The sequence below is a fragment of the Stegastes partitus genome, unplaced genomic scaffold (genome assembly GCF_000690725.1).
Source record: "Stegastes partitus isolate 25-593 unplaced genomic scaffold, Stegastes_partitus-1.0.2 Scaffold1393, whole genome shotgun sequence".
NCBI classification, from domain to species: domain Eukaryota; kingdom Metazoa; phylum Chordata; class Actinopteri; family Pomacentridae; genus Stegastes; species Stegastes partitus.
In genome coordinates this window covers 15,648-40,388 of record NW_007579124.1, presented here as the reverse complement: position 1 = coordinate 40,388, position 24,741 = coordinate 15,648, and the positions used below count along the sequence as shown (strand labels likewise).

The following is a 24,741-nucleotide window of genomic DNA, read 5'->3' as shown; positions in this document are numbered from 1 at the left end:
TCTCCTCTCCTCTCCTCTCCTCTCCTCTCCTCTCCTCCACCAGTAGGAAGAAGTTGCAGCGTAAACCACTAGGCATTGGCAACATTGGAGCCGCAGGCCGAGCCAGCAGTTTCTCCAAATCTGCCCGTCAGAAGTGGCAAGCCCTGGAGCGTCGCATTATGGACATAGTCATGCAGAGAATGACCATCTCTAATGTGGAGGCTGACATGGATCGCCTTATCAAGGTAGGAATGGCACTGACGCTTTCAGTGGATCTGCCTAAAATGTCTCGGTTGTTACTGAAATTAGATGGTTTGGTGGATGCAAAATAAAATGAAACCTCCCAGGATTTCCTGTTTTGTTCTTCTCCCATGACATGACCCTTATCATGTGAGAGGACATTAAAAAATTCTAATGTTTTGTGATACAAGTAACCAAAGCAAATATACGGAACACAGCAGTGGTGATTAAAAACGAAACCAAGTGTCAGCATCTTCCTTCCTCGTTTTCTCGTGGATGTTAAAACGAAACAGCAGAGAAGAAACACCGCTTTTTGTAGAAGTGGGTAGAGCCCTGTTTCTTGTGTCTGCTCTTTATGAATCCTGACATCAAATGCTGTCTGGTTCATTCTTAAATCTGAAGATGATCAGACATCAGGCTAGTTGTCAGAGCACATGTCAAAATGTAGGTGTTCAGCTTGTGTAGTGAGTCAAACACAGAATTCTAAATGTAGAGATCCCTCTCCTCGTTTTGTGTTCCTATCCTTTACTTGATTCCCAAAGTTTTTGTAGGTTCGGCACTGACTTTCTTTCTTTCTTTCTTTCTTTCTTTTTTTTTTTTTTTGCCGCGTGTGCATTTGTGTTTTTGATGAGTCAGAAGCGAGAGGAGCTGACGGTCCAGCAGGAAGCACTCTCACATAAGAGGGAGGTACTGATGGCGGAGGGGGAAGGACCCGAAGCTGAGGACCGCCTCCTTCAGGAAATTAATGAGGACATTGAGGTGCTGAATGCCAATATAGACTACATCAATGACAGTCTGTCTGACTGCCAGGCCACCATTGTACAGATAGAGGAGACCAAGGTACGAAGACACACAAACAAGCACATACACACAGCTGCTTGTACACCCACTGTCCAGCAGTGAGAAGTGACAGGACGCCTCCAGTGACACATAGTTGTGTGTTTTCCTGCAGGATGAGCTGGACTCAGTGGACACATCAGTGGTGATCAGCTCCTGCTCTCTGGCTGAAGCACGCCACCTGCTGGACCATTTCCTGAAGGCTTCTATTGACAAGGTGAGTTATCATGCAGGAAATCTATGTAAATGGAAAAAAAAATAAACAAAGAGAAGATGACATGTGGGTCCACTGGTTTAAATATGAAGCTTAAAGTAAAAAGATTAAATTGCATAAAGACCTGTAGTCTACAAGAAGTGTCAAGCATGGATGCAGTGAATGGTTGCAGGGCCATCTAGTGGCAAAGAGGGCTGTCTCTTTGTACTACAAGCGCTTGTTATGGATGTATTTTGCCATGCAAAAGATGAGTAAACACCTTTCACAGAATTGAAACACTTCATTTATTAGGTAGTCTAATTTTCTGTCTAAAAGTTTTGTGTTACAGTACTGTGTTCTCATTTGTGACAGCGTTTGGTCTTTGTGTGTGCCCAGAGTTTACAGGTGGCTCAGAAGGAGACTCAGATCCGACTGCTGGAGGGCCAACTGAGACAGACGGATGTGATCGGCTCGTCTCACAATCACATAATCCTTGATGCCCTGCGAGAAAAGGCAGAGTACATCCCTGAACTCCAGGCTCTCATTCACAATGTACAGCAAGGTGAGCGATGATTTTTGCTTTTGACAAAGAAGAGACGAGTGAAATTATTATTTTTTTTAAAAAGGGAAGGAAAACATAAACACATTTTTTTGCTCTGAACTGTGTTTAACCCCACTGCCTTTCAGTAAACCATGTGGATGCATCTAAATACTGCACTAAATGAAGTTCAGTTTTGTTTTAGTGTTTCCCCCTTTTGTTCCTGCTGCCATTTTAGCAGTGTTTTGATGCGTGGAAGCATATCTGGGTTAAATCATATATAATAACTCATACATTAATGTGGAAAATGTGGTAGTGGAGGAGGTTGCAGCTCATGGACACTCATAAAGCAGTTGCTTTGTCTGTACAGCGTACTGTGGGCTGACAGGTTGTGTCCTTTGTGTGCTTCCAGAAAACGGTTACGCCAGCACAGACGAGGAGCCCTCAGAGTTCAGCCAAGCCTCTGACAGCAGGTGAGCCTTGCTGCTAAACCAACATCCTCAATGCAAAAAAAACACCTCTCATCCTGACCATCCTTGTTTAAAATGTACCACAGTGTGTTACAATCCGTTATTTAATTTTTGCTTGAAAAGACATGTTCATACAGTAAAAACATTTCTCTCTACACTTGTTTATATTTCTGTACTTCTTCTTTCTCTTCCCTCCAGTGTATCTCAGATGAAAGAATCTAACAGTCAAGAAGATTTCAAATTAAAGGTATAGCTGTTGTTTTTGGTTGCTGTGTTGTTGGTACGTCCCCGTGAAAATAATAGATGAGAGGGGTAACAAATGATGTTGTAAAAACCAGGTACTAAAAAATAGGAAACTTGTTGGGTAACAAAAACTGTTTTTGTGCACGTGGACCTGCTTCTCAGGGCATGTAACCTAAAGAACAGAAAAACACACACATCACATACATATATACAACACTGTAACAGTTGTACTATCTGAACTTATTAGTACTATGACGCAGCATATTATCAGATATTAGTGATGAAGTGGTTAGCACTGTTGCTTCCAAGCAAGAAATGTCTTGGTGTGAACTCCTGGTTGGCTTTTTTGTGGAGTTTCTCCTGTGGGGAGTTTTCTCTGGGTGCTCAACGTTCCTCCAACAGTCCAAAGAAACACATGTTAAGTTGTGTGATGATTCTAAGCTGGCAGTAGGTGGTAGCACAAGACATCTCCTGTCCTGCCTGGGCTGCACCCGACCTCTTCCCTAATGTCAGCTGTAAGAGGCTTCAGCCCCCTCTGACCCTGTACAGGATCAAGCGAGTAAAACTACTGGGCGGGCTGTGTTTCAACCCTTGGCCCAATTTTTAGTGTCACACACATGCCGCAGTTTGTTTTTCGGTGTATCTGTCATTCTTGTTTGCAACCATGAGGTGGCAGTACAAGCAAACACTTAAAAAATATCTTCCTCTTAAAGCTTGGTGCTGGAAGAGTGTCAGATTTGACACCATTCCTTCTGATCAGCTTGTTGATTCTGTGCTTTCTAATCTGTAATCTTTATTGATTTTAGTTTTTTCTCTATCCAGCCTTTGTTTGACATGAGAATGGCTGACCTAGAAGACTGACCTAGAGGCTTCTAGCTTGTGTTTCCACTGCTTCATGTTCTTTGCACTTTCCTTTGCTGAAAGATATTTTCAAGCTGTATCCTAGTTTCCTCTTAAGTCTTAATTAAATGCAGTCTTTACCTTTATTTAATGCCTTCGTTTTTTCTATCCCACTGTCCTCCTTTCTCTCTGGTTGTCTGTAACACAAATTGTTTGCCATCATTCACCCAGATAGAGCCTCGTCTGTCAGCCCAGATGAAGGCGGTGTCTGCGGAGTACCTGGGTCCCATCCTGGACCCAACGTCGGGCAGCAAGCCACAGCACATCACCAAGTCTCTGGCCTCACTGACGGACATCCAAGAGGATGGCTTGAGTCTTGTTACAGGAAGTCTGGGGCTCAGCTTGGCTCTACGAGACCCTTACCACAGGGACCGGGCGTCCCGCACCATCAGCCTGCCTGTCAGAGGACACACCTTGTAAGTCATGAAGATTTTATTTACAGTAGTGACAAATCATAGTGATCACTGAGAAGAAATGAAGACTACATGTATTCTTCAGGGGAGGGGTGATGGGTGGTAGGCCTTCATCAACACCATTGTGACTTTACTTTTAGGTGCACACTTTGTTCATTAACACAATACTTTTAATTCCGTCAGCAAACTTCTAGAGAACAGTTTCAGCTATTTTTCTGCTACATTTACACGACTATTGGAGTTTTATTTGTAACGTTTAGCTAATCTATCATTAATCCACCATCTTCTTTAGCTAAAATAGTTTAATGCACCTGATATGTGGACAAACAGTGTATTTCTTTTATCAAATTGTAATTCCTGTTCTGTTAATATATTAATATTTGTCAGTATCAATGAAAGATTTAAAAAAAATTCTCTTTACAAATTCTTTCCTGGGACAAAGATGTCAGTTTGTTGTGCCTATTTTATCAGCCAATGGATTTTAGAACACAAACATTTCTTTGGTTATAAATCTGCTTTAAAGAAGGAGGAAAGCATAGGGAGACCCTGCTGTGTGTAAGTGGATATTTGAAGAAATGCTGTTAAGTTGCGTAAAACCCTAATAGACTCCCATCAGTTTGCACACTGTAGATGTCATTCTTCTATGCTGGTCAGTTGTGCAGTGCTTTGAAAGTCTGCTTAGTTTGCTTGCTTTTGTTTGTGTGTGTGTGTGTGTGTCAGTCCCAGGCAGTCTCGGGGGTATGAAACTTCCCCTTTAACAAGAAGGAAATCTTACGACCGCGCATACAGGTACACGCAACGCTCAAATTCAAGGTGTTTTGCTCGTGGATGGATCACATGTGTTTGACTGTGTGATGTAATTTAGTTGTGGTGTTGTCATTCACACGTTTTCACCTCCACCTTCCTTCCTGCTCCTTATCAGGCCCACTGATGGCTACACTCCCCCTTCCTCCCCTCCTCTGAGGACCAGGAACGACCGCAACGTCTTTTCAAGGCTCACCAGCAACCAAACCCAAGGTTCTGCTCTGGACAAGTGAGTGCAACCTTGCATTGATACACGCACTGCTTGTGTCCTTTTGTCCCCACATTCTCACCCAATCAATTCAGTTGCACTCTGAACCTTTCCTTTCTTTTCTTCTCCTCCATGGTTTATAAGGTCTTCACTGGTCCTGTAGAAAGGCTGAAGGTCAGGCCTTTTTTTTCAGGGAAAGTGCTTTTGTCGGTAGTTTTAATGAGGCTTTTAAGGAAACGTGCTATTCCGCCTGTGTATCTTCAGATGAATCCCACTCTCAGACAAAAAAACTTTTGTTCTGGCATTAATACAGATCCCGGAGGGACAGATGGTGCAAACAGTTCCAGAATCCAGGTTTCAAATGCGCTTACAGGCAGCAAAGAACAGATCATCGAAACCACAAGCTAATCAAACCTGCAGTTAGTAACAATGAAAACAAGGTGTGATTGCAGTGAGCTTCTGTTCAATATATAGAAATTACCAGGAAACAAACGTCCTCTGTGGAAATGTGCCACCAGAGCAGGATGTGGTTTGAGAAGGTACAGCGCCCTCCATAATTACTGGCAACCCTTGTTAAGATGTGTTAAAAGCCTTAAAATAACTTCAATTTTTATTGCAGAAGCATACTCTCACACTGAAAATTGTAGAAAAATGTAACCTTCAACTCAACTCAGATGAACTGCTGGCAAAAGGGGGTTGTACAAAGTATGAACATCAAGGGTGCTGATAATTGTGGCACACATGATTTGATGTAAAATAATTATTTTTTAATGTGGGATTTTTTTTCACACTGAATAAATGCACTTGAATTAAAGGTTTAATTTTCCTCTTTTTTTTCATTGTGGTCTTATTTTATTTAGAAAAAAAATGAATTTACTAGAAGCAACACATCTTAACCAATAATTATGGAGGGCGCTGTATAGTATTCTAGAAGGGCTGCATGACAGTGATGGACATTATCTGCATTTTGGCAAAAGAAAGCTAAATCATCTTGTACAATCTTACATAATCTAACATAAACAGCCTTGGAATTAATCTAATCTCATAATATTAAGGTTTGTTGACAGCACCCCAGACAGAATTTCATTCAAACACGTGGTTATTTTTGAGGCTGTAGTTAGTTGTGGTGTTGAATCTGCCCGTTTCCGACGTTGTTTTTTCACCCTGTTTGCATACATAAAGGTATAAGAACGTTGTAAACAGCTCTCAGCATGTAATTGTGTAATCTTGCTGCATCAGAGTGAGGGATAATGTGGATACGAGATGCATGTTAATGTCAACTGAGAGGTATCTGAGTTTTTGGAATGAGAAGCTCGTCTTTCTCCTTCCTGCTCACAATCAATTCCAACTTTCACCTTTGACAAATGTCAACAGATAATTTCAGTCAGGGTTTGCCGCTGCTTTGAAGTTGTTTGTTTTGTGGTCTTCATTAATCCAGAGCATTTTTTTATTTTTTTTTTGTAGCTTTATCAAACCCTAATTGTTGCCAGGATGCTCTATGAAATGAGTTAGGATGTTGTGGTTGTGTGTGTGCGTGCTGTATCCATTAATAATTAATATTTGCATGTGCTGTGTTCTTTGGACCCTGTGGGTCCTCATTATCTGGACCAGGGGGAAGTAAATGATATGGCTCCTGTCATCTTTCCATGCAGCTGTTTTTATTGGTAGCCATTTTGAATTAACTCAGTGTTGGAGGATTTTTATGTTCAGGCTTTTATAAGGTTCCCACAGGAGAAACTTTCCTATAGAGCATCATGCACGAGGGTAAATCGTATGAGGTTTTTTCCTTTAATCTGTGCTTGCAGGCAGTTGTTACATTGTTGTGCTTTGATTCATGGCACTATTGTTTGTGAGGTATTTATGGTGTAAAGTGTTGTTTACGGAAGTGATCACTGGATACAGCATTATTTTTATTTTTTTTTACCCAAGATTTATCATTTAAACCATCATTTCATTTAATTTGGTTTTGTTGTCCTAACATCAATGACCTAACTCTGACACTTAATTCATCACCACAAGCATAAATTTACAGCCAAGTGTAGGGAATTTATTTAAAAAAATAAATAGAAAGCCAGTATGAATCGTCTGCATGAATTGTAACTGCATGTCAAATGAGAAGCTGCCCTCTGTGCAAAGATAAAGATAGCTGTGTTCTTTAGTACATCTTTACAAGTTCAGAAAACCTATTAAAATTCGACAAGATGTTTTTGTAATTGTAAATGAACTGTATTCTGCTTCTCTGAGTAGATTATTTGCCTCCGAGTCTGGGATCAAATGTTAAACAAAAATTTATATGGCAAATGAAAAATGAAGAAGATGAATATAAAAGAAACAAAAAAACTTTTCTTGTTATCTCTTGGATGAAGAACCTTTGAATACTAGATCTGTCTTTTTTAATTCACTTTCCATTTGCATCCTCAAAAATCCAATGAATTTTAAAAGGATTTTGTGTCGAGAGTCAGATAGCACTGTGCTAATAGCCACCACGGCTGGCAGTAAATACCAAGAAATGCAGGAATTTCTATGACCTTTTCACTCTGCTGTTCCCTGCAGACATAACTGCAGCGCTTTGTTTTATTATTTCATGCTCAGAGTGAAAAGCGAATGCCTTCATGGTGACAAACCTGAGGCTGTAAAATATTTACAATATAATAACACTTTTATAGCACTATTACACATATATCAGCATTTCCCTTTGAGCGATCTTAGAGGTATGGGCGTGGCCTGGATTTGTTCCCCTTGTCCTCCACTCAAATGGACTTTCCCTTCTGTTAACCCTGTTTCCGTCCCGTTTACCTTTTCTGTACTAATTTCCCTGAATATGGCTGGAAAGAGTAGATTCAGGAGGGAACACTGTCATCACAGTCGTACGTAAAGGGCAGAAATGTGTAGAAATTTCAATGTGCAGCTTTGTGACCTTTGTGTGCGACTGTATCAGTGCTCCCTCCTTGGCTACGTCCCTTTTTCTCTTTCAGTTTCTGCTTTGTTGAAACAGACACGCTTGATATTTTGGGAAATACACTTGTTTTCTTTCTTGCAGAGCGTTGTATGAGAAAACTGACACCATTCTCATGTCTGTACACTCGCTATGAAGCTGCAGCCACAGCTGGAAGCTTAACTGAAGATAACAGCTGGTCACACTCTATCAGAAGGTGTTGAAATGTACCTAAACGCACCTAAAGCTTACTAATCAACAGGTTTTATTTTGTTTGTTTTAATCCAAACAGATTGCAAAAACAGAATAATGCTCCAGTACATAGTCTTATATATCTGTTTGTATGGATTAAGAAAATGAGTCTTTGAGGAGTTTGTGGGCGGATTTGTGTGTCAATCTTCTCATCTCCTGGATAGAAAGTGAGTAACTGCATTTCCTCAAACATCAAACTACTTCTTGAAACCTTTAACTTTTAATATTTGCCCAATAACACCAAAGGGGGGGGAAAGGAAATGCTCCTTATATCTGCAGACACTGGTCAAAGAATACAGCCTGTTCAGTGCTTTGAGAAGATTTCTGAGCTGCCTGATAATCACTGGACAAGCTTTATTGTTGACTGAGCTTTCCTGCCAGTTTGCTCACTGCTTTGTATCTAAAACCCTTCCACTAGTCACTCCTCCCTTTTAACCCTTTGCCAGTAACCCTTCTCTTTTCTTAGCGTGGTTAACCCTTTCCTCTCCCCCCTTCCTTCCTCCCTCCTTCCCTTCCTTTGCCCTTGCTCCTCTTCTGCCTCCAGGTCGGATGACAGCGACTCCTCGCTCTCCGAGGTGCTCAGGTAGAGGAACTGTGTCTGTCACTCTCTGTTTTCCCATTTGCCTGTTAACTAACTTGGTGTCATCTCGTCTCCACCGGCAGTCAGTGCCTCGCCTGAACTCTCCACCTCCTCCTTTTTATTCCTCCATGGGGGGTGTCGCTGTGGTGCATGTTTTAACCACAGGTGGCTTTCTTGACCCGCCGGGCTTCTCTATCTCTGTGATGTGGTGTTTCTCTGCAGTCACATGCAAGACCTGAATGAATTATACAGCTTTTTTTTTTCAGGCTGTAGAAAAACAGACATGAAATTGGTGCAAATGCAAACGATTAATCACCTGTATGGTCAACATGGTAAGTCACACAAGTGGCTACAGTTTCTGTAAAAACTGCAGGATTGGAGTTACAATTATTACAATGAGCTTCAAGGAATAGGATGAAATTTTGGTTAATATGCTGATTTGCTTTATGTGGAATCAGATGAGAAGATTGTGTAGCTGAACTCAGCAGCCAGTTAGCTCAACAAAGGGAGTAGAGAAAAAGGGGAAACAGATATTTAGTCCTCTTAGAAATTATTTGTGTCTGCTGGCAACTGTCAGATAAATTCAACCACAACAGAAAAAGACAGAACTGAGGACAGACATTTAATTACAAAGAGCTCCACAACAACATCATCAACAATTAAGAAAATAAAAAGCAATGCGACTCATATCATCTGGATTCGTTTAATTTGGGGTAGTGGTGGCTCTTGCAGCACAAATAAAGTATATAAGTTTATTTAAAAAAACAAAAAAACAAACAGAATTGTGAAAGATGTCTGGACAGAGGCATTAAACAGCACTAGGCCTGGATGATAAAATGATAGCGATATGAACCAGCAATAGACACTTCATTAAAAGCTGTTTTCAATATAAAAAAAATAACTTGATAAACTGTCTGGTAGTTTCACTTAACAAATGCATTAGAAGCAAACTGACATGAAGACCCACGACAAAGACGCATACTGTACTTCTGTTGAGTGAACACACTTCCATGGAGGTCTTCTGAGGTACATTAGATCGCAGTCGCCTTCGCCTCTTGTCACCCCCATTTATTTATTTAGTGGAGAGCAACGGTTGTCCTTGTGAGACGGGCCTCTTGGTCTAAAAACACCCACAACCCTGTGTCCCATCACCTCCACCCAACTGGTGCGCTTTGGGCAGCCTCCTCTTGGGATGTCTGCACCAGATCCCTATTTAGGTGATACTGGGACCTCAGCAGAGTACATTAGATTCACCCTGGTCGCCCTCCATGCGTCCTTACTTTGATTATTTAATATTTATTAATGTGTGTTGGTTATCTGAAAAATGATTACGTATGTACCTTGATAATAAGATAAAACTAAAAAGACTAAAGTGGTTACACCCAAAGTAAGACGGTTCAATCCAAATTAAACCTTATTCTGCTGGTCGTTATTTAAAAAAAAAGAAAAAAAGAAAAGGTAATCAAAAATGATCAATAATTATCAATATCAACTAAAATTAAGTTGTTGCAATACATTTTTTCTCTCTATATATATATGGCCCAGCCCAACCCTTTACAGCAGTCATGATGGTAGCAACCTGTATTCACCTGGCTCTGTCCAAAGACATCTTTTTGGTTTAATCTGTACAAAAAAAACGTAATATTTCTCGACCCAGGTAACTATGTTGTCAGTCTGAGTTAGCCAGGCTAGCTGTTTTCACTTGTCTGCTGACTTTATGCTAAGCTAAGCTAACTGGCTGCTAGCTAAGGCTTCATATTTAGCTAAAAAGCAAATGAGCATATTTTCCGATGTGCTGATTTAGTTTCTTAAGACAACCAGTATATGGTTTAAAAAAATAAAGGCACAAACAGAATTTTCTCCTCTTCGTTTGGATCAGTCATTTCTATTTCTGTCACACACACAAATAGATACCCCTCTCACCAAGGCCCTTCTGTCTGTTTTTCTATGTACTGCAGAGAGCACATGCTGATCTCCCTCCATGTTTTCATTAGTGCTGGTCTCTTGGGTCTTGGCCCTGCAACATCCATTAGCAGCTCTTACATAGTGCATAGCACCGCACACTATGATATCGTCCACAGGCGCTGATAGAATTGGAATAATTTCTGCCATTTGGAACATCACACCGCTGCAAGAACAAGAGAGCCACATTAAGCAGCATTGTCATTTGTGCCGTATGTCCATTTTAGAGAAAACACAAAGAAAAAAACATAATAGCTTCTTGGCAGGTAAATAGAGTAGCTTGATTTAGAGATGTGTATTTGTACAGGTTCTGTTAATATATCAATGTAATTTTTTATTATTTTAAAGGAACATATTTTAGTTTCAACTCCAGGAAAACAATGTGACTCACTGCTCTGGGAATTTCCATTTTAATCAAACTAAATGGAGCATAAGACATTAATCAGACAACATAATTGGGTTAAAAGCATCAAGAGTGATAAGGTTCTTTTAACTGAAACTGCACCCAAACTTTTTAAAAATATTTTTAAAACGCTGCTTCCCCTCACTTCTGCATTTAGTACAAATTAAATGAAGATTTTTCCATGTATGCTTTTCTGTTTTTAATGAAAGAAATGCGCAGTTTTCTATCATCAGACTTTCTAAAATGGGACTGAACTAAAGTGAGGGCGGGACAGACTGCACGTGATGCTGTGTTCGCTGCATACACCTGCCATCGCTGCTTCACAGCCGATAATCTGACTATGCCATTGGCTCGTTACATCTCTTAACTTACCTACATCGCCTTTTAAGTGGTCCCTAAAAGGTGATTGGCTGTGGAGGTGCTGAGATTCAGCTCCCAGCTGAATGGATGCTGCATGTGGTGGTGATGACATCTCAGGACGCTGTGCTGGGGTTTATTTTTGAGGCTGCTGTGGAGTTGGTCCACCATTCTGTTGTACACAATTGTTTTGAGCTTATTCTGTGCAAGTCAGTTCTCTTTTGTGTTTTTATGAAACTTAGCAAAACGTGCATGCAGCCTTTTTTCCGCTGGCTGGTGTGATGGACATCTTTTGATTTTGGTTGGCATTTTTATGCACCGTTAAAAACGATACATAGAAAGTCTGGTTAAGTGTTTGGTTTTTTTGATTTGATGTGTATTTTTTTCTGTGTCTTCAGCGTACATGCAGGCACAGTGGACAAGCATGTTGCCATCCTTGACAAGTTTCACCCTTTTGTATTTTTGCTGTGCAGAGACAAATCTGTCCAGAATTTTGTGTGTAATCACGGGTTTTCTTCCTCCCTCCTCACATCCACTTTCTCTCCCTCAGTATTTTTGCTCTCTTTACCTCACTCTCACACACGCTCTCACACACACACACACTAACGGCCATTGGTGAAGCCCACCAGGGACCAATTTTCCCACAGCCCTTACCTCCTCTTCTCACCCTCTCTCTGCTCTGTCTCACTCTGCTGACTGCTCTCCAGGCACTCTGGGACTATGGGCTGTCAGTGGGACATAGATTGGGGCGAGGGCGGGGGGCAACGCTCCAGCTAGAGAGATTGAGTGCACATAATATAGAAGAAGGTGTGTGTGTGTGTGTGTGTTTGTGTATACATGAATGTGTGTGTGTGTGAGAGAGAGAGGAGAGACAGAAAGACAACCTGAATAGGAAAGCAGCTCTTACTGTAGTGCCTTAATTGGGCTGCTCCATGACAAAAAGAAAGGAGGGAGGAGGGCAGAAAGAGCACAGATGGAGCAGGTGAGCTTCAACCAGCAGGAGTATGCGGATGTTTTTGTTGAGCATATTGTGTGGACATAAACCTGTTTACACTAGGGGTGTAACAATACACATATTTGTACCGAACCGTTCGGTACAGGCCCTTTCGGTTCGGTACAGACCACAAACATTTTGAGACTATTAAGAATGGACAATGTGCAGAATTGTTTCAATCGTGAAACTTTAACTCTCATGGTGCCCACAGTTGCGGTGAACCTTCTCTGGCTCACAGTTGTAGATGTGACGGACCGTTTATTCTCCTCTCGGCACTTCCTTATAAGCCCGGTCTGTATGGCTAGCGAATGGGATGGCTAATGCTAACAACAACAGCAACAAGTCAGAGCTGGAAGACGCTCCGGTGTCATTAAAATCACCCATTTGGGATCACTTGGGTTTCCTGGTGAAGTCCGAAAAAGGAGAAAAACAAGTCTACAAGCCGTATGTCCACATTGTGAAGCGGTCCTCAGCTATGCATTCGGCAACACGTCAGACTTACACACTCGTTTGAAAAGGCAGCATCCAAGCGTAACTGCCCGTTGCAAGAAAAAAAAATGAACTGTGCAAAACATTGTGCAGTTTGTTACTGTGCTGGAGCTCTGACTCCATTCAGTCCTCACCGCTGTCTTCTCAGCAGTACATGAGTAAGCTACAGCCAGGCAGCATCACAGGAGTGGGCTGAGCTACTGACAGATCAGTTCATAACCATGTTGTGACATTAACAATGACTCAGCATGTCTCCTGTTTTACTTTAAATGTCTTTGCCATGAATCATGACGACTGGCGCGTGCTTTATTGCGTGGGTCATGCTTTTCATTTACGTTGCATTGCTAAAGTTATGCTAACCTAGCTTAAGTTCCTGTTACCTGTCTGTTTGTGTTAGCAACAACATCGCTGTAGTTATGTCAACCTAGCATAGCGTTAGCTAACGGCTTAAAGCCAGTAAGTAACTGCAGAAATTACGTAAGTTTACAAAATATTTGTTCATCACCCTGTCAGCTTGTTATTGATGATATCAATGTTAATTTAAATGCTAGAGCTATGTTTTGATTCTCCATGAATCTAATAGTGTAGATCCAATGAATGCAGAACTTGCTGGAGATCACAATATGGTGGAAATGAGCTGTTTAGTGGAGGTTTGTGCAGTTCTATTTACAGCAGACCAATAAGCTGCAATTGTACTTTTATCTATTTTATTTTGTTTATTTGATATTGAGAACGATGCAGCAGTATTTCTGTTACATTTGTATGCATTGTACATTTAATTAGATTTACTGAGATGCTAACAGCTTTTTGGTTCAATACAATAAACAAATGTTTTGGATTAATTATGAGCAGGTTTATTTTTTGTTAAATTTTTCCCCTTAACTGTGAACCGAACCGTGACTTCTGTACCGAGGTACGTACCGAACTGTGATTTTTGTGTACCGTTACACCCCTAGTTTACACAATCACATTTTTTGCAGCACGGCTTTTTTTAGGTGCCCGTTGTAAAATAAATTTTAGAGTGAAGGCTTAGCTTAAGATTAGATTCAGGGAAGCAGTAGTGATGGTTGTGATCACGGTAAGTTTCAGTGAAATTAATTTAAATCAACATTATGTTGTCTGAAGTGATGGAGACACAACAGAGAGTAATTAATGTGTACAGGTTTGTATTTTCTTTATTTGTGTTTCTGTGTGCATGTCTGTGATCAGTGTCTCATTCACTGTAGATGTGTAGGTTGAAATCATCTTTAGCGATTTATGCTGAAGAGACGGTGACCCTGTATGTATGTTTGTGAACTGTAGGGGTGTGATCAATCCCATCGGGGGTGTGAAGGGGGGTCGGACGGCGCCCCTGCAGTGCGTGTCTGTTGCTGAAGGCCATTCAAAGCCGGTTCTGTGCGTGGATGCTACAGATGAGCTGCTGTTCACCGGATCTAAAGGTACTCGCATCAATAAATATAATGTTAAGCCTTCCTTTAGAATGTGTTTCGCAGGGCCTGTATCATCTTTTCAATCGATATTGTTTACTTATATTACCGACTAAATGGAAAGCCGGCCATCATAAAATAATTACACTGTGTAGGAACATTTCAGCAAATGTGCCAATTAGTTTTCTTTCAGAGTGAGATGAATAGATTGATGCCACTCTGTGCATTAAATAGGAAGCTGGAGCCAAGAGGCGCCTGGCCCAGCTCGGCACAAAGAATGTCAGCGCCTCTAAAGCAGATCAATGCCTTGTAAATTGTTTATAATATACTGAACACACAAACAGAAATGTGTAAACAAGAAATATGCAACAACTGCATATACAGTAGATTTCAAAGGGTATGGCATGTTAAATACTGAATTGTTGAGGTTTTGTAGGCATACTTTGGAGCTTACGAAAGAGCCAGCTGTTTACCCTTATTCCCGTCTTCAAGCTAAGCTAAGTTATGCTAAGCTAAGCTGTCTCTAGCTCCATCTTCAACACACATACAGGAGAGTGGTATTCATGTTCTAATCTTACCCTCGAATTCCTAAAGTGTTGCACAACTGTTTATTTCAATATAAATAGAGCCCTGTCTGTTTTTGTTAGAAGGTATATTAAAAGTTTGATTTCAAAGAACAAAACTTGTAGCAACAAGCAGCTATGTGAGGATGTGCAGCGGTGTTTTGAGTTTAGGACTAACCTCAGGTGCAACTGCAATGTGCTCACAGTGACAATGCTAACGTGCTGATTTCATTTTTTTTTTTTTTACCATTGACACAGTTTTAATTTTGTGTATTATCATGCTGACTTTTGCTAATTAGCACCAAACGCAAAGTGCAACTGAGACTGATGAGAATGTTATTAATTTTGCAGGCATGTGGTATTGAACAAAATGATGAGGCTAAGTGGTTTAGGGATCACTGGCGTTATTACAATTTATCAAAAGGAAAATATGAATGGCTGTGTTAAATGTTGTAGCAGATCATCGGCCAGTTCTGGAGACATTCACTCGAAATCGAATAAATTCTTACTTTATTAATAGAGAAAAAGTCAGTAGGATCGATCCTCTGGGGAAACTGAATGTTGAATTTTATAGTGATTAATGTAATGAGCTTGTGTTGTGCACGGACCAACTGATTAGTTTTATCATACATGAAGTTATGCTGCAGATGTAGCTCAAATAGTAGCAAAGATACAATCTGCTGTTCTGTTTTGTATGACTTCATGTGTGTAAGCGTCAACCCAAACTGCTTCTGCAGCGCGCAGCACTTGAACATCTCCACTTTTCTCCTTCAGATCGTACCTGCAAGATGTGGAACCTGGTAACCGGTCAGGAGATCGTCACCCTCAAAGGTCACCCAAACAACGTTGTGTCGGTCAAATACTGCCCCTCCTCCTGCCTGGTGTTCTCTGTCTCCACCTCCTACATCAAGGTGTGGGACATCCGCGACTCTGCCAAGTGTATCCGCACGCTCACGTAAGTTTCTTCCCTGAAGCCAGCCACATGGAACGGCTCAGAGCTGCTAAGCCAAGAAATTGCAGCTGAGGAGAGATTCGATGGGAGTTATGTATATAGATGCTTTTTAATGTGCTTCAGGTTGGAGAAAAGTGACAAATGCAATGGAGAATTTGGATGTGAAATGCATTTAGAGTAAATTACAACTGTAAATTCTGCTCATTGCGCTTGCTTCCATATGCCTCGTACTACTTTCTTCCGCTCTCAGCCTCTCTTACGCTGTTTGCTTTCTTCTTTACCCCCACAGTTCATCAGGGCAGGTGGTTTCAGGTGATGCATGTGCCGGCACCACCACTCGCACAATAACCTTCGCTCAGGGCGAGTGTCAGATCAACCAGATAGCGATCAACCCGTCAGGATCTGTGCTTTATGCTGCAGCTGGAAACACTGTTCGCATGTGGGACCTCAACAGGTACATTTGTTCAGTCATTAATTTATTCACTGACATACTAATCCAGTCGCTGATTAAAGTAGCTGTCAGTCGCGCGTTGAAATATTAATCAATTCCTTCTCTGATTTATATGTTTACTCATCCTTACATTCATGCATGGTTCATTCATGCACTTCTTCTTCTTTTCAGCCATCTTTAGATTAATTGAGATGTGGCTGTGGATGTGCCTTCATTCATCAGCTGTCTGGTAATAAACCAGACAGCTGATTAACATCTGACAGAAGAGATTAAAAAAAATGTAAAATAGTGCAGCACTGTAGTATGTTGATGTTTTCTACAAGGAACCTATTTCTAGTGTCCCTTGGTACCGTGGTCTTCTCCTCAGTTTTTATGCTTCAAGGGGGAAATGATTAACAGATTGGACCAGACAGTTTACGCTGAGAGGCTCAGAACCGTTTAATGATGCATAAGAAGCCCCCAGAAATGAAAAATGAATGTATTAAACATTTCTCCAGTATCATCTCTGCCGATGGCATCGTCGTGTCTCAGCAGTTTTACTTCACTCGTGAGACGGAAAGTGATTTCATTCGGTGACACGGGCACCTTGAAAATCAGACTCTTGTAAGTAATGAATTTCACAGACCTTTGCTTCATCTGCTTTGGTGTGTGTGTGTGCGTGTGTGCAGGATGCAAGCGATGGGGAAGCTGACGGGCCACATTGGCTCCGTCATGTGTTTGACGGTGGGACAGTCTCTGCTGGGCAAAGACCAAGTGATCACTGGCTCCAAAGACCATTACGTCAAGGTAACACACACACTCAGACAATATCTGGCTGCCAAACTCAAAGTATCATCAAATTATAAGTCACAGACGCAGACACATGGTTTATAGCTATCTGCTTCCTCTACTCTCCTCAGGTGTTTGACGTAGCAGAGGGAACTATGGGTAACGTGGGTCCGGCTCACAACTTTGAGCCTCCACATTACGACGGTATCGAGTGTTTGGCCGTACAGGGAGACGTGCTGTTCAGCGGCTCAAGAGACAATGGCATCAAGAAATGGGAACTGGAGCAGCAGGAGCTCACACAGGTGTGTTTGTGTTAAGCTATGTTGTACAGAAGTAGCAGAAAACACACCTGTGTCACCATGCCGAAGACATACCAACACTCGCTAAGGCTTATTTCAAATCCAGCCTGATGTGTTTTTTCCCTGCCCACTGTGTGAGCTCTGCAGGGCTGAGTGAATAGGAAGCAGAATCATTCCATATTCATGTGAATGTGCAGTTCAGACATCAAAGTTTAAAACGTGCCTCCCTGACGGTGCTTCAGTGCTGCTCATGACACTATGTGGCATAAGCCTGCAGGAAGAAGCATGCTTCAGTTTCTGACTCTGAGGTCATTAATTCATGATCTTTTGACCCTCATAATCAGCAGGGCAAAGTCAGCCGTATAGTTTATGCAGTGCAGAGAGAGTGTTAACACAGTGCTTTGGTGGATAATTGCAGTAAGATGTTTCCTGTCTTTAAAGAACTGCCTCTTGTACTTTGACTACATCTATAGAGGAGTATTATTGATTAACAGGTAATGAAAATAAGAAGTTTAATAATCCCTGAAGAGCTATTGCAAAGATTATAGAAGCTGTGTTACTGTTTCATTTAAAATGCAAAAAAATAAAATGACACTCAAAAATTTAGAATTCATCAAGACACAGTATCCCCATCAATTATCTGTACCCGGTTTAGCCTATCCTAGCTGACAGTGGACAAAAGGCACTTTGAACCTTGTTTCACACCCCTGAGTTTCCACCCACATCTCTGATTTATTTGGCAAGTCATATAGCTCTGATGTTGTGGACAGAAACGGCTGTGTTAGATAGTTAGAGAAACAGTCGACCACTTACAGTTTTGTAGACGCCTTAAGATCTACGAGAGCCTGATTGATATATTAGTTGGCAGATATTATTATATATGTTTTTTTTTTACAGAACACAATACAGAAAAAAGGTTCTGTGCATAATTTAGACATTGTGTCATCAAATAGTTTGTCCAGCAGAGCATCTCTGACTAAACTATTTATAATTCTCAAAGCACATGTATCAGAGGACACATCACCACTGAGCAGATGGGGCCGAGGAGTCAAACTTGGTCTTTGTCTTTGTCTAAGTAAGCTGCTTAATAGTTTGTGAAATCCAAAGCTGGAAATTTCAACAAATGACTCCATCATTTTATCTTCTCGATAATATTGTAGCATATTTACAAACAATATAGACCCATATATCAATGTCAGAATTTCTTATTTCCTAAAATCAATACTAGCCCTGAAAATCCAGTAGTGGCCAGGCTCTAATATCTATGTCATCTTGCTGCTTAACTTATTAGCTACCTGGATAAAGATAATAACAAATGGGGTATAATTGAGTCAAAGTCAGTCTGAATAGCTAAAATGAAACGAAATAGCAATTCAGTCTGATTAACAGGCTCCGTAGTTGTTGCAAGCAAAGATTATTCAAATATACCCAAGCACACACACACACACACACACACACATATATATGTTGCCATGTGATGGCGGCATGCATAGACGCAGCAGCCCCTTCAGGAGACAACGAAAATGCATGTTTTGAGTGTCTTACCTATTCCAGACGTTCATTCCGCAAAACTTAATAATGAAATGATCGTGAGGAAACGCTCTTTCATCTTGCCTGTACTACTGTGTATGTACAGCAAAATGCCAATTAACTTGATTTGATTTGATTTGATTTGATTTGATTTTGAAGTTAGAGATCTATTTTTACTTTAGTAATTCCCCAAACTGGACATATCTATCAAGACCAAAGATCTTGACTCAGTTTCTGTAGTTTTGCAGCGTCTTTTTTTATCTTCACTCACACCTATGACAGAGACACACAGACGCACGTCTTCTGTGCCCTCACTGGTGGAGGCTCTATTTTACTTGTTATCTGACTCTGGCTGGGTGGTGACAGTGAAAAGCTGCGCTGCCAGTTGAGCGTTTAGTCGGTGGACAGGTCCCTGCCACTGGAGTGCTTCCTTTATGCCTTCCTTTACCCGGAGTGTTGGCTCTGTGGAGACAGTCAGCAGACTGTCGTCAGGTGTAATGTGGCAGGAAAGCACTGTGTCAACATTGGGGCGTTAGAGCCCACACAGATCACAGCCACAGGTACCAGAGAAGAAAGTCAGTGTGTGTGTGTGTGTGTGTGTGTGTGTGTGATTGTATGCATGTGTTGACTTCTGTGGTTTCTCTTGTGTATCCTCTGTTGCTTGCATATGTTAATAATGCATAATAATACACCTCGTGGGTGGATGTGGCTCACTCATTTGCATGCACACTAATATGCATATTAAGTAGCACTTCCTCAAGTTGTTTTTCATAAGTTCTGCTTAGCCTTTGTTTATCTGAACAGACAAAACAAGAACATAAGACATTATTATTTCTTTCGAAGGCTGAATTAAATCAGCTCAGTCAGTGCTGTGGTCTGTGGCATATATATGACCTTAACCTCATTTGTGAAGCAGCCAACACAATCTATTTTACAGCCTCTCTAACTCAGTAGTCTCTGTCTAATTATGTAATGGGATCAAATTGTGGCTTGGGGTATAATAGAATATATTACAGTAGACTCCGAAACTCTGCCTTCTTCAGGATTGCTGCTGCGAGCTGTTCTGCTCTGACCCTTCCATTAAAATGCTCCATAGTGTTTTTCCTTGAGGGATAGGTGAAGCAATTTGTTCATAATTACTGTACGCTGTAGTTTAGTGATTCCCTTGTGCTTGATAAATATCTTAATATACCTTCCAAAAACTATTTTCCAGTGTGTGTGCGTTTTTCGCTGTTTTATCGACATGCTTATGCAACCATTATTGCAGTGTCTTGTTGCTCTCTGTGAGGTGTTGGAAAGCATTAACACATTTTAACCCACAGGTGTAAAGTTGTTGATGTATGTGAGAACTTTTATTTTTGCAGTTCCTGTTTTCCATATACAGCTATTATTGCACTCTAAATTCTCAAGAATTCTACAGATGATAGAAGTCTGTTGAACGCAGCAGCTGTAGGGGAAATGACTATCATAAATCTTATTACCTTAAATAATTAACCAAACACTTTGCCGAGTTGTTGATAAATTTATTCCATTGCAAATGGGAGAGAGACTGAATTTGTCTAGCAGCTCTTCTCTCTCGCAGAGAAGGACAAAACGGACAGCTTATTTATAACTTGACAGTTACAATTCCTCATTGGTTCATTGTAAAGACTTCTGCAAGGTCAAACTTTCATAATTTTTCCTACATTTTAAAGACCAATAAGGCTCCGAGAGATGTTCGGGCCTTTATTTATGAATGCCTCGTCTGCATTCAATAAGTTTATCAAGAAGCCTCTTCAGACTGAAGTCCATACCTGAGAGGCCTCAAGCGTCTATTTTAGTTGTGTAACAGACACATCTCACATTACTGAAACACTGGTCAGCCTAACTGGAAAACCACATAAGCGTTTTGTTTATCTGAAAATGAAAAACATGTACGCAATCGACCACTAGCAGATGATTAACATAAATAAATGATAACCTAAAAACTTGCAATTGATTTTACTTTCGGCTACCTTCTTTTAAAGCTCTTAACATCCACCCCTCTTAATGGAATTTTTACGTTATTGGCAAAAATAAGAGGCTGAATTGTGGAGAATCTAATCGATCTAATGTGCTCAGTTTTATTTATATAGTGCCAGTTCACAACCTACGTCATCTTTAAGGCACTTCACAATGTACTGTGAAGAACCTACAACATTTTACAGAGCAATCTAACAACACCAAAGTCTTCCCTTGAATTCCATTTTAGCTAGAGTTGGCAACAGTGGGAAGAAAAAAAACTCCCCTTTACCAGAAATAAACTTCCGGCAGAACCAGGCTCAGGGAGGGCAGCCGTCTGCCTTGACTGGTTAGGGTGAGGGTAAAGAGAACAGGATAGCAGTAAAATAAAATAGACGCATAATGCATACGAGAACAGTAAACACTTTGGAGGTCAGGGAGGCCAGTAGCTGCAGATCAGATACGGTCAGCAACCTTGTGGCTGTTATGAACTAACCCGACAGGAGGTTCAAGGTAGAGAAACTGTGTTCTAGGGGCTTTCTTTGTTTTCTCAGACATCATAAACTGTACTGAGAACATGTGAAGCTCTTTGAAGTATTGTGATATCTGGTTATGCCAATAATATTACAAAAAAAAAAAAAAAGACAATCACTATAGAATAATGCACCGATGCAGTAGACCAGACTTTTGTATTAGCGGCATGGATTCACAGGTCCATTCTACCTGTTGCTTGTTAGTGAGTGATATACCTAAACACTCCTGTGTCCAAATCCATTTGTGCCACCAGGAAGTTCTTCTACAGTTATTGAGTTATGCTGTTTTTAAACACACACTGTTGTTTATTCAAAGCAAATGATATCTGCACTTGATTATAAGGTACTGAGCAAATTATAGCCATTTGGATAGTGTCACTGTCAGATTGGACTATTGTTTTAGAAACATGCAACAGAAGATGACCTTGAGCTCTGTTTTAACATGAAATGACCTCAATTTAAGTAGCAGTTTACTTTTTTGCAGATAAAGCCAAGCAGTATTAAACATGCTGCACTTTAGGTTGTGGATCCTTTACTGCTTTGAGATACAGTCCAGAAAGATAGCTGGAAACAAACCCAAGCCAAGGAGCTTTCTTTGTAGTGTTATTCAGGCCAAAAGAAAATCTGAAAAATCTATGAAGGCAACAAATATTGACAATTGCAAATAAAACCCGACAGGAAAAAGTATATTAGCATAATAAAAATTATCATTCCTCTGCATGTGTACCACTGCTCAGAGCAAAATTAATGTGCAGCCCAGTTGGCTGAGATAAACGGAACAATAAAAAAAACAACAAAAGCAAAAGCCAATGTGCAGGCATAATAAAAGTTTGATAAAGCCCTGTGTATAATATCCTAATGGCCTTTTGTACATTTGCTCTGAAAAAAAGAAAAAGAAAAACAGTTGCAGCTGAACAGATTAGATTTAACATCTCACCTCTACAGTTTACAGTCATATAAAAGTTTGTGATTGAAAACCACACAATGTCTACTTAGAAGGTATTTGTGTGACGTTTTTGTTTTATAGTTGTTGTTTTTTTTGGCACTGTAGAAGTGTTGGACTGATAGCAGATAGTCTGATGGAATGAAATAAGCTGTTAAAATGTACTTGCATACAAACTCTTGTATATAGAGATTTGATTTTAAAGTAGGCATAAAAAAAGACAAATTAACCTTCACAATAGCTTATTTTTCATTTTCAGTGAATACAATGAAAACACTCCTGACACTAAAATCACCCACAAATGCTAGCCGCCAGCTCAGATTCTTCTATCCTTTATTTGCTATTTCCTCATGTTGATGGGATTTGCAAACTCGGAGCAGATAATTCCATTCTTAGTTCATGAATTCAGTTTGAAGCCATTGTAAAATATTGAGTGCACAGACACACCAGCTAAGAATAACCAGAGTATTGAGTCTAAATAGAGTCTCTTAGTGAGTCTCAGCCGTTCTTGTACTTAGATGTTGCCTAGCAACAACGTTGTGCACTTTCCATTCAAGAAATGTCCTGGTTTACTGAAGGTAGTTTATAGCCATTAAAACTCTGAACATTGAACATGTATGTTTCTTGTCTTCTATTGAAAGAATGCACAAACCCAGATGACTGTTTTGCACAACTGCTCTTGAACCACTGGATTGTTCTTTATGTATGGAAGTAAGTGTCGGGTGTGTTACCTTTCTTTGACTCTTAACGTCTCTCTGTGTTGACTCCACAGCAAATCCCCAACGCCCACAAGGACTGGGTGTGCGCTCTGGCATATGTACCGGGCCGACCTATGCTGCTGAGCGGCTGTCGGGGCGGCATGCTGAAGGTGTGGAACGTAGAAAACTTTACTCCCATCGGAGAGGTCCGAGGCCACGAGAGCCCCATTAACGCCATATGCACCAACTCAAGGCAGATCTTCACTGCGTCCAGGTAAACTTATTTAAAAAAAAAAACAAACAAAAAAAACGTACGATACTCCACCTTTAAATAATCTAAAATCGTTTGTTATTACAGCACTGTGACTTCGTCAAACAGTACTTGTTCGTTGTTTTTTATCCATGCAGTGTACTGCTGATGCAGTGACGAGATTAAAAAACAGTTTTTAAATATTGTTACCGATCTGGAACGTTAAAGAAATTCCTGTAATTAAATTGCAAGCTGATTAAAATACTGTTTTCATTAATCTAATCACAAAGGTAAAACTAGAAGCATTGCATATATTTTGCACTGTCTACAATTCTCATGAATTAACTGAACTGAAACTATTTCAGGCTTAGTTAAAGTCTGACATGGTTCGTCCCTGTTGCCATAGAGTTTCACTGTCCAGAAACACACTGATGAACTTCAACTTGTGAATCATGATCAGTATGTGCACTTTAGTTTATTCTGAATCAATCACACATACCTGCAATACTTGCTTGCTCAAACACAGCTGCTTAAAAATAGCCCCCGACAAGTACATTGTTTACTCCCTTCTGTTATGTTTGCTAATCGAGGCCTTTTTAGACGATAAGAAAAACTGGAGAATAATTCCAACTGTATCAAGAGTTGCAGTATGAGTTTGAGTGCCAAAGAACAGAAGCTTTATATTTTAGCTACCTTTTAAAGCTTCCTGATTGAAACACTGGCTCATCTCCAGCATCAATCAGAAGATATGTGTCAGCCTTGAGTTGCTCAGAGAGGGTCAAACGACTTCCTGTTTTTGTCCAAATCTGTGTTTTTGCTGAGCTCATAGCTGCATCAGACAAATATAATTCTTACTTAGGTGTTTGTTTGTGTCTGAGTGGGACATTTTGTCGTGTCCTCGGTTTACTGGAGTTCTTTTTTTTTTCCAATCCAGCTGGTGGGCGTTTTGCTGAAGTCCACTAACTTCCTTCTACTTCCCTCCCTTCATTCGATGTTTCATCACTTCTCTAATCATCTCTTGTTGCTTCCTCTTCTTCTGTCATCTTTCCTGTGGATGAATATTCTCTCGTGTTTGGTCTCTTGAACTTTGACTTCCTCCTCTCCTCCTGTTCTTCACCCTCCTCTTCCTCCCCTATCCCCTCATCCCCGTTGACCCCCCACAGCGACTGCAGGGTGAAGCTGTGGAACTATGTGCCAGGTTTGACCCCGTGTCTTCCTCGACGGGTCCTGGCCATCAAGGGCCGAGCCACCAGCCTCCCATGATTGCCTCTTCTCTGCTCACCAACCCTCCCCTCCTCTGGTACTCTCTCTTCACTAGTTTCCGCCTTGTTTTCCTTTTTTCTTTTCCTGTTTTGAACTTTCTTCACTTGGTTGGTACCTGCGCTTTAATCTTTCTGTTTCTATCCTCCCCTTTCATTTTTATGCTCTGCTTTCCACAAGCTTCTCTGTTTAGCTGATTTTGCCGGCTGTTTTATTTTTATTTTTTCCTCAAACTTTCATCATGGTTCATTTGCAGACCTCCAACCAACTGTCCCCACTGAGACAAAGGG

The 24,741-nt window shown here is 40.7% G+C and overlaps 1 protein-coding gene across 1 annotated transcript in view; it reads left to right on the top strand.

Moving 5' to 3' along the window:
* The window catches only part of kif21b (kinesin family member 21B), a 66,845-nt gene extending 42,365 nt beyond the window's left edge, over window positions 1-24,480 (top strand). The window contains exons 18-33 of the mRNA XM_008299205.1: window positions 47-224; window positions 856-1,059; window positions 1,172-1,273; window positions 1,646-1,811; window positions 2,200-2,260; window positions 2,456-2,504; window positions 3,572-3,816; window positions 4,534-4,602; window positions 4,736-4,846; window positions 14,100-14,236; window positions 15,562-15,742; window positions 16,029-16,193; window positions 16,859-16,976; window positions 17,090-17,260; window positions 23,016-23,215; window positions 24,355-24,480. Coding sequence (XP_008297427.1) covers window positions 47-224; window positions 856-1,059; window positions 1,172-1,273; window positions 1,646-1,811; window positions 2,200-2,260; window positions 2,456-2,504; window positions 3,572-3,816; window positions 4,534-4,602; window positions 4,736-4,846; window positions 14,100-14,236; window positions 15,562-15,742; window positions 16,029-16,193; window positions 16,859-16,976; window positions 17,090-17,260; window positions 23,016-23,215; window positions 24,355-24,454 — 2,257 coding nt within the window. The 3' untranslated portion in view covers window positions 24,455-24,480. The remainder of the gene's footprint in view (window positions 1-46; window positions 225-855; window positions 1,060-1,171; window positions 1,274-1,645; window positions 1,812-2,199; window positions 2,261-2,455; window positions 2,505-3,571; window positions 3,817-4,533; window positions 4,603-4,735; window positions 4,847-14,099; window positions 14,237-15,561; window positions 15,743-16,028; window positions 16,194-16,858; window positions 16,977-17,089; window positions 17,261-23,015; window positions 23,216-24,354) is intronic.
* Window positions 24,481-24,741: the final 261 nt, after the last annotated feature.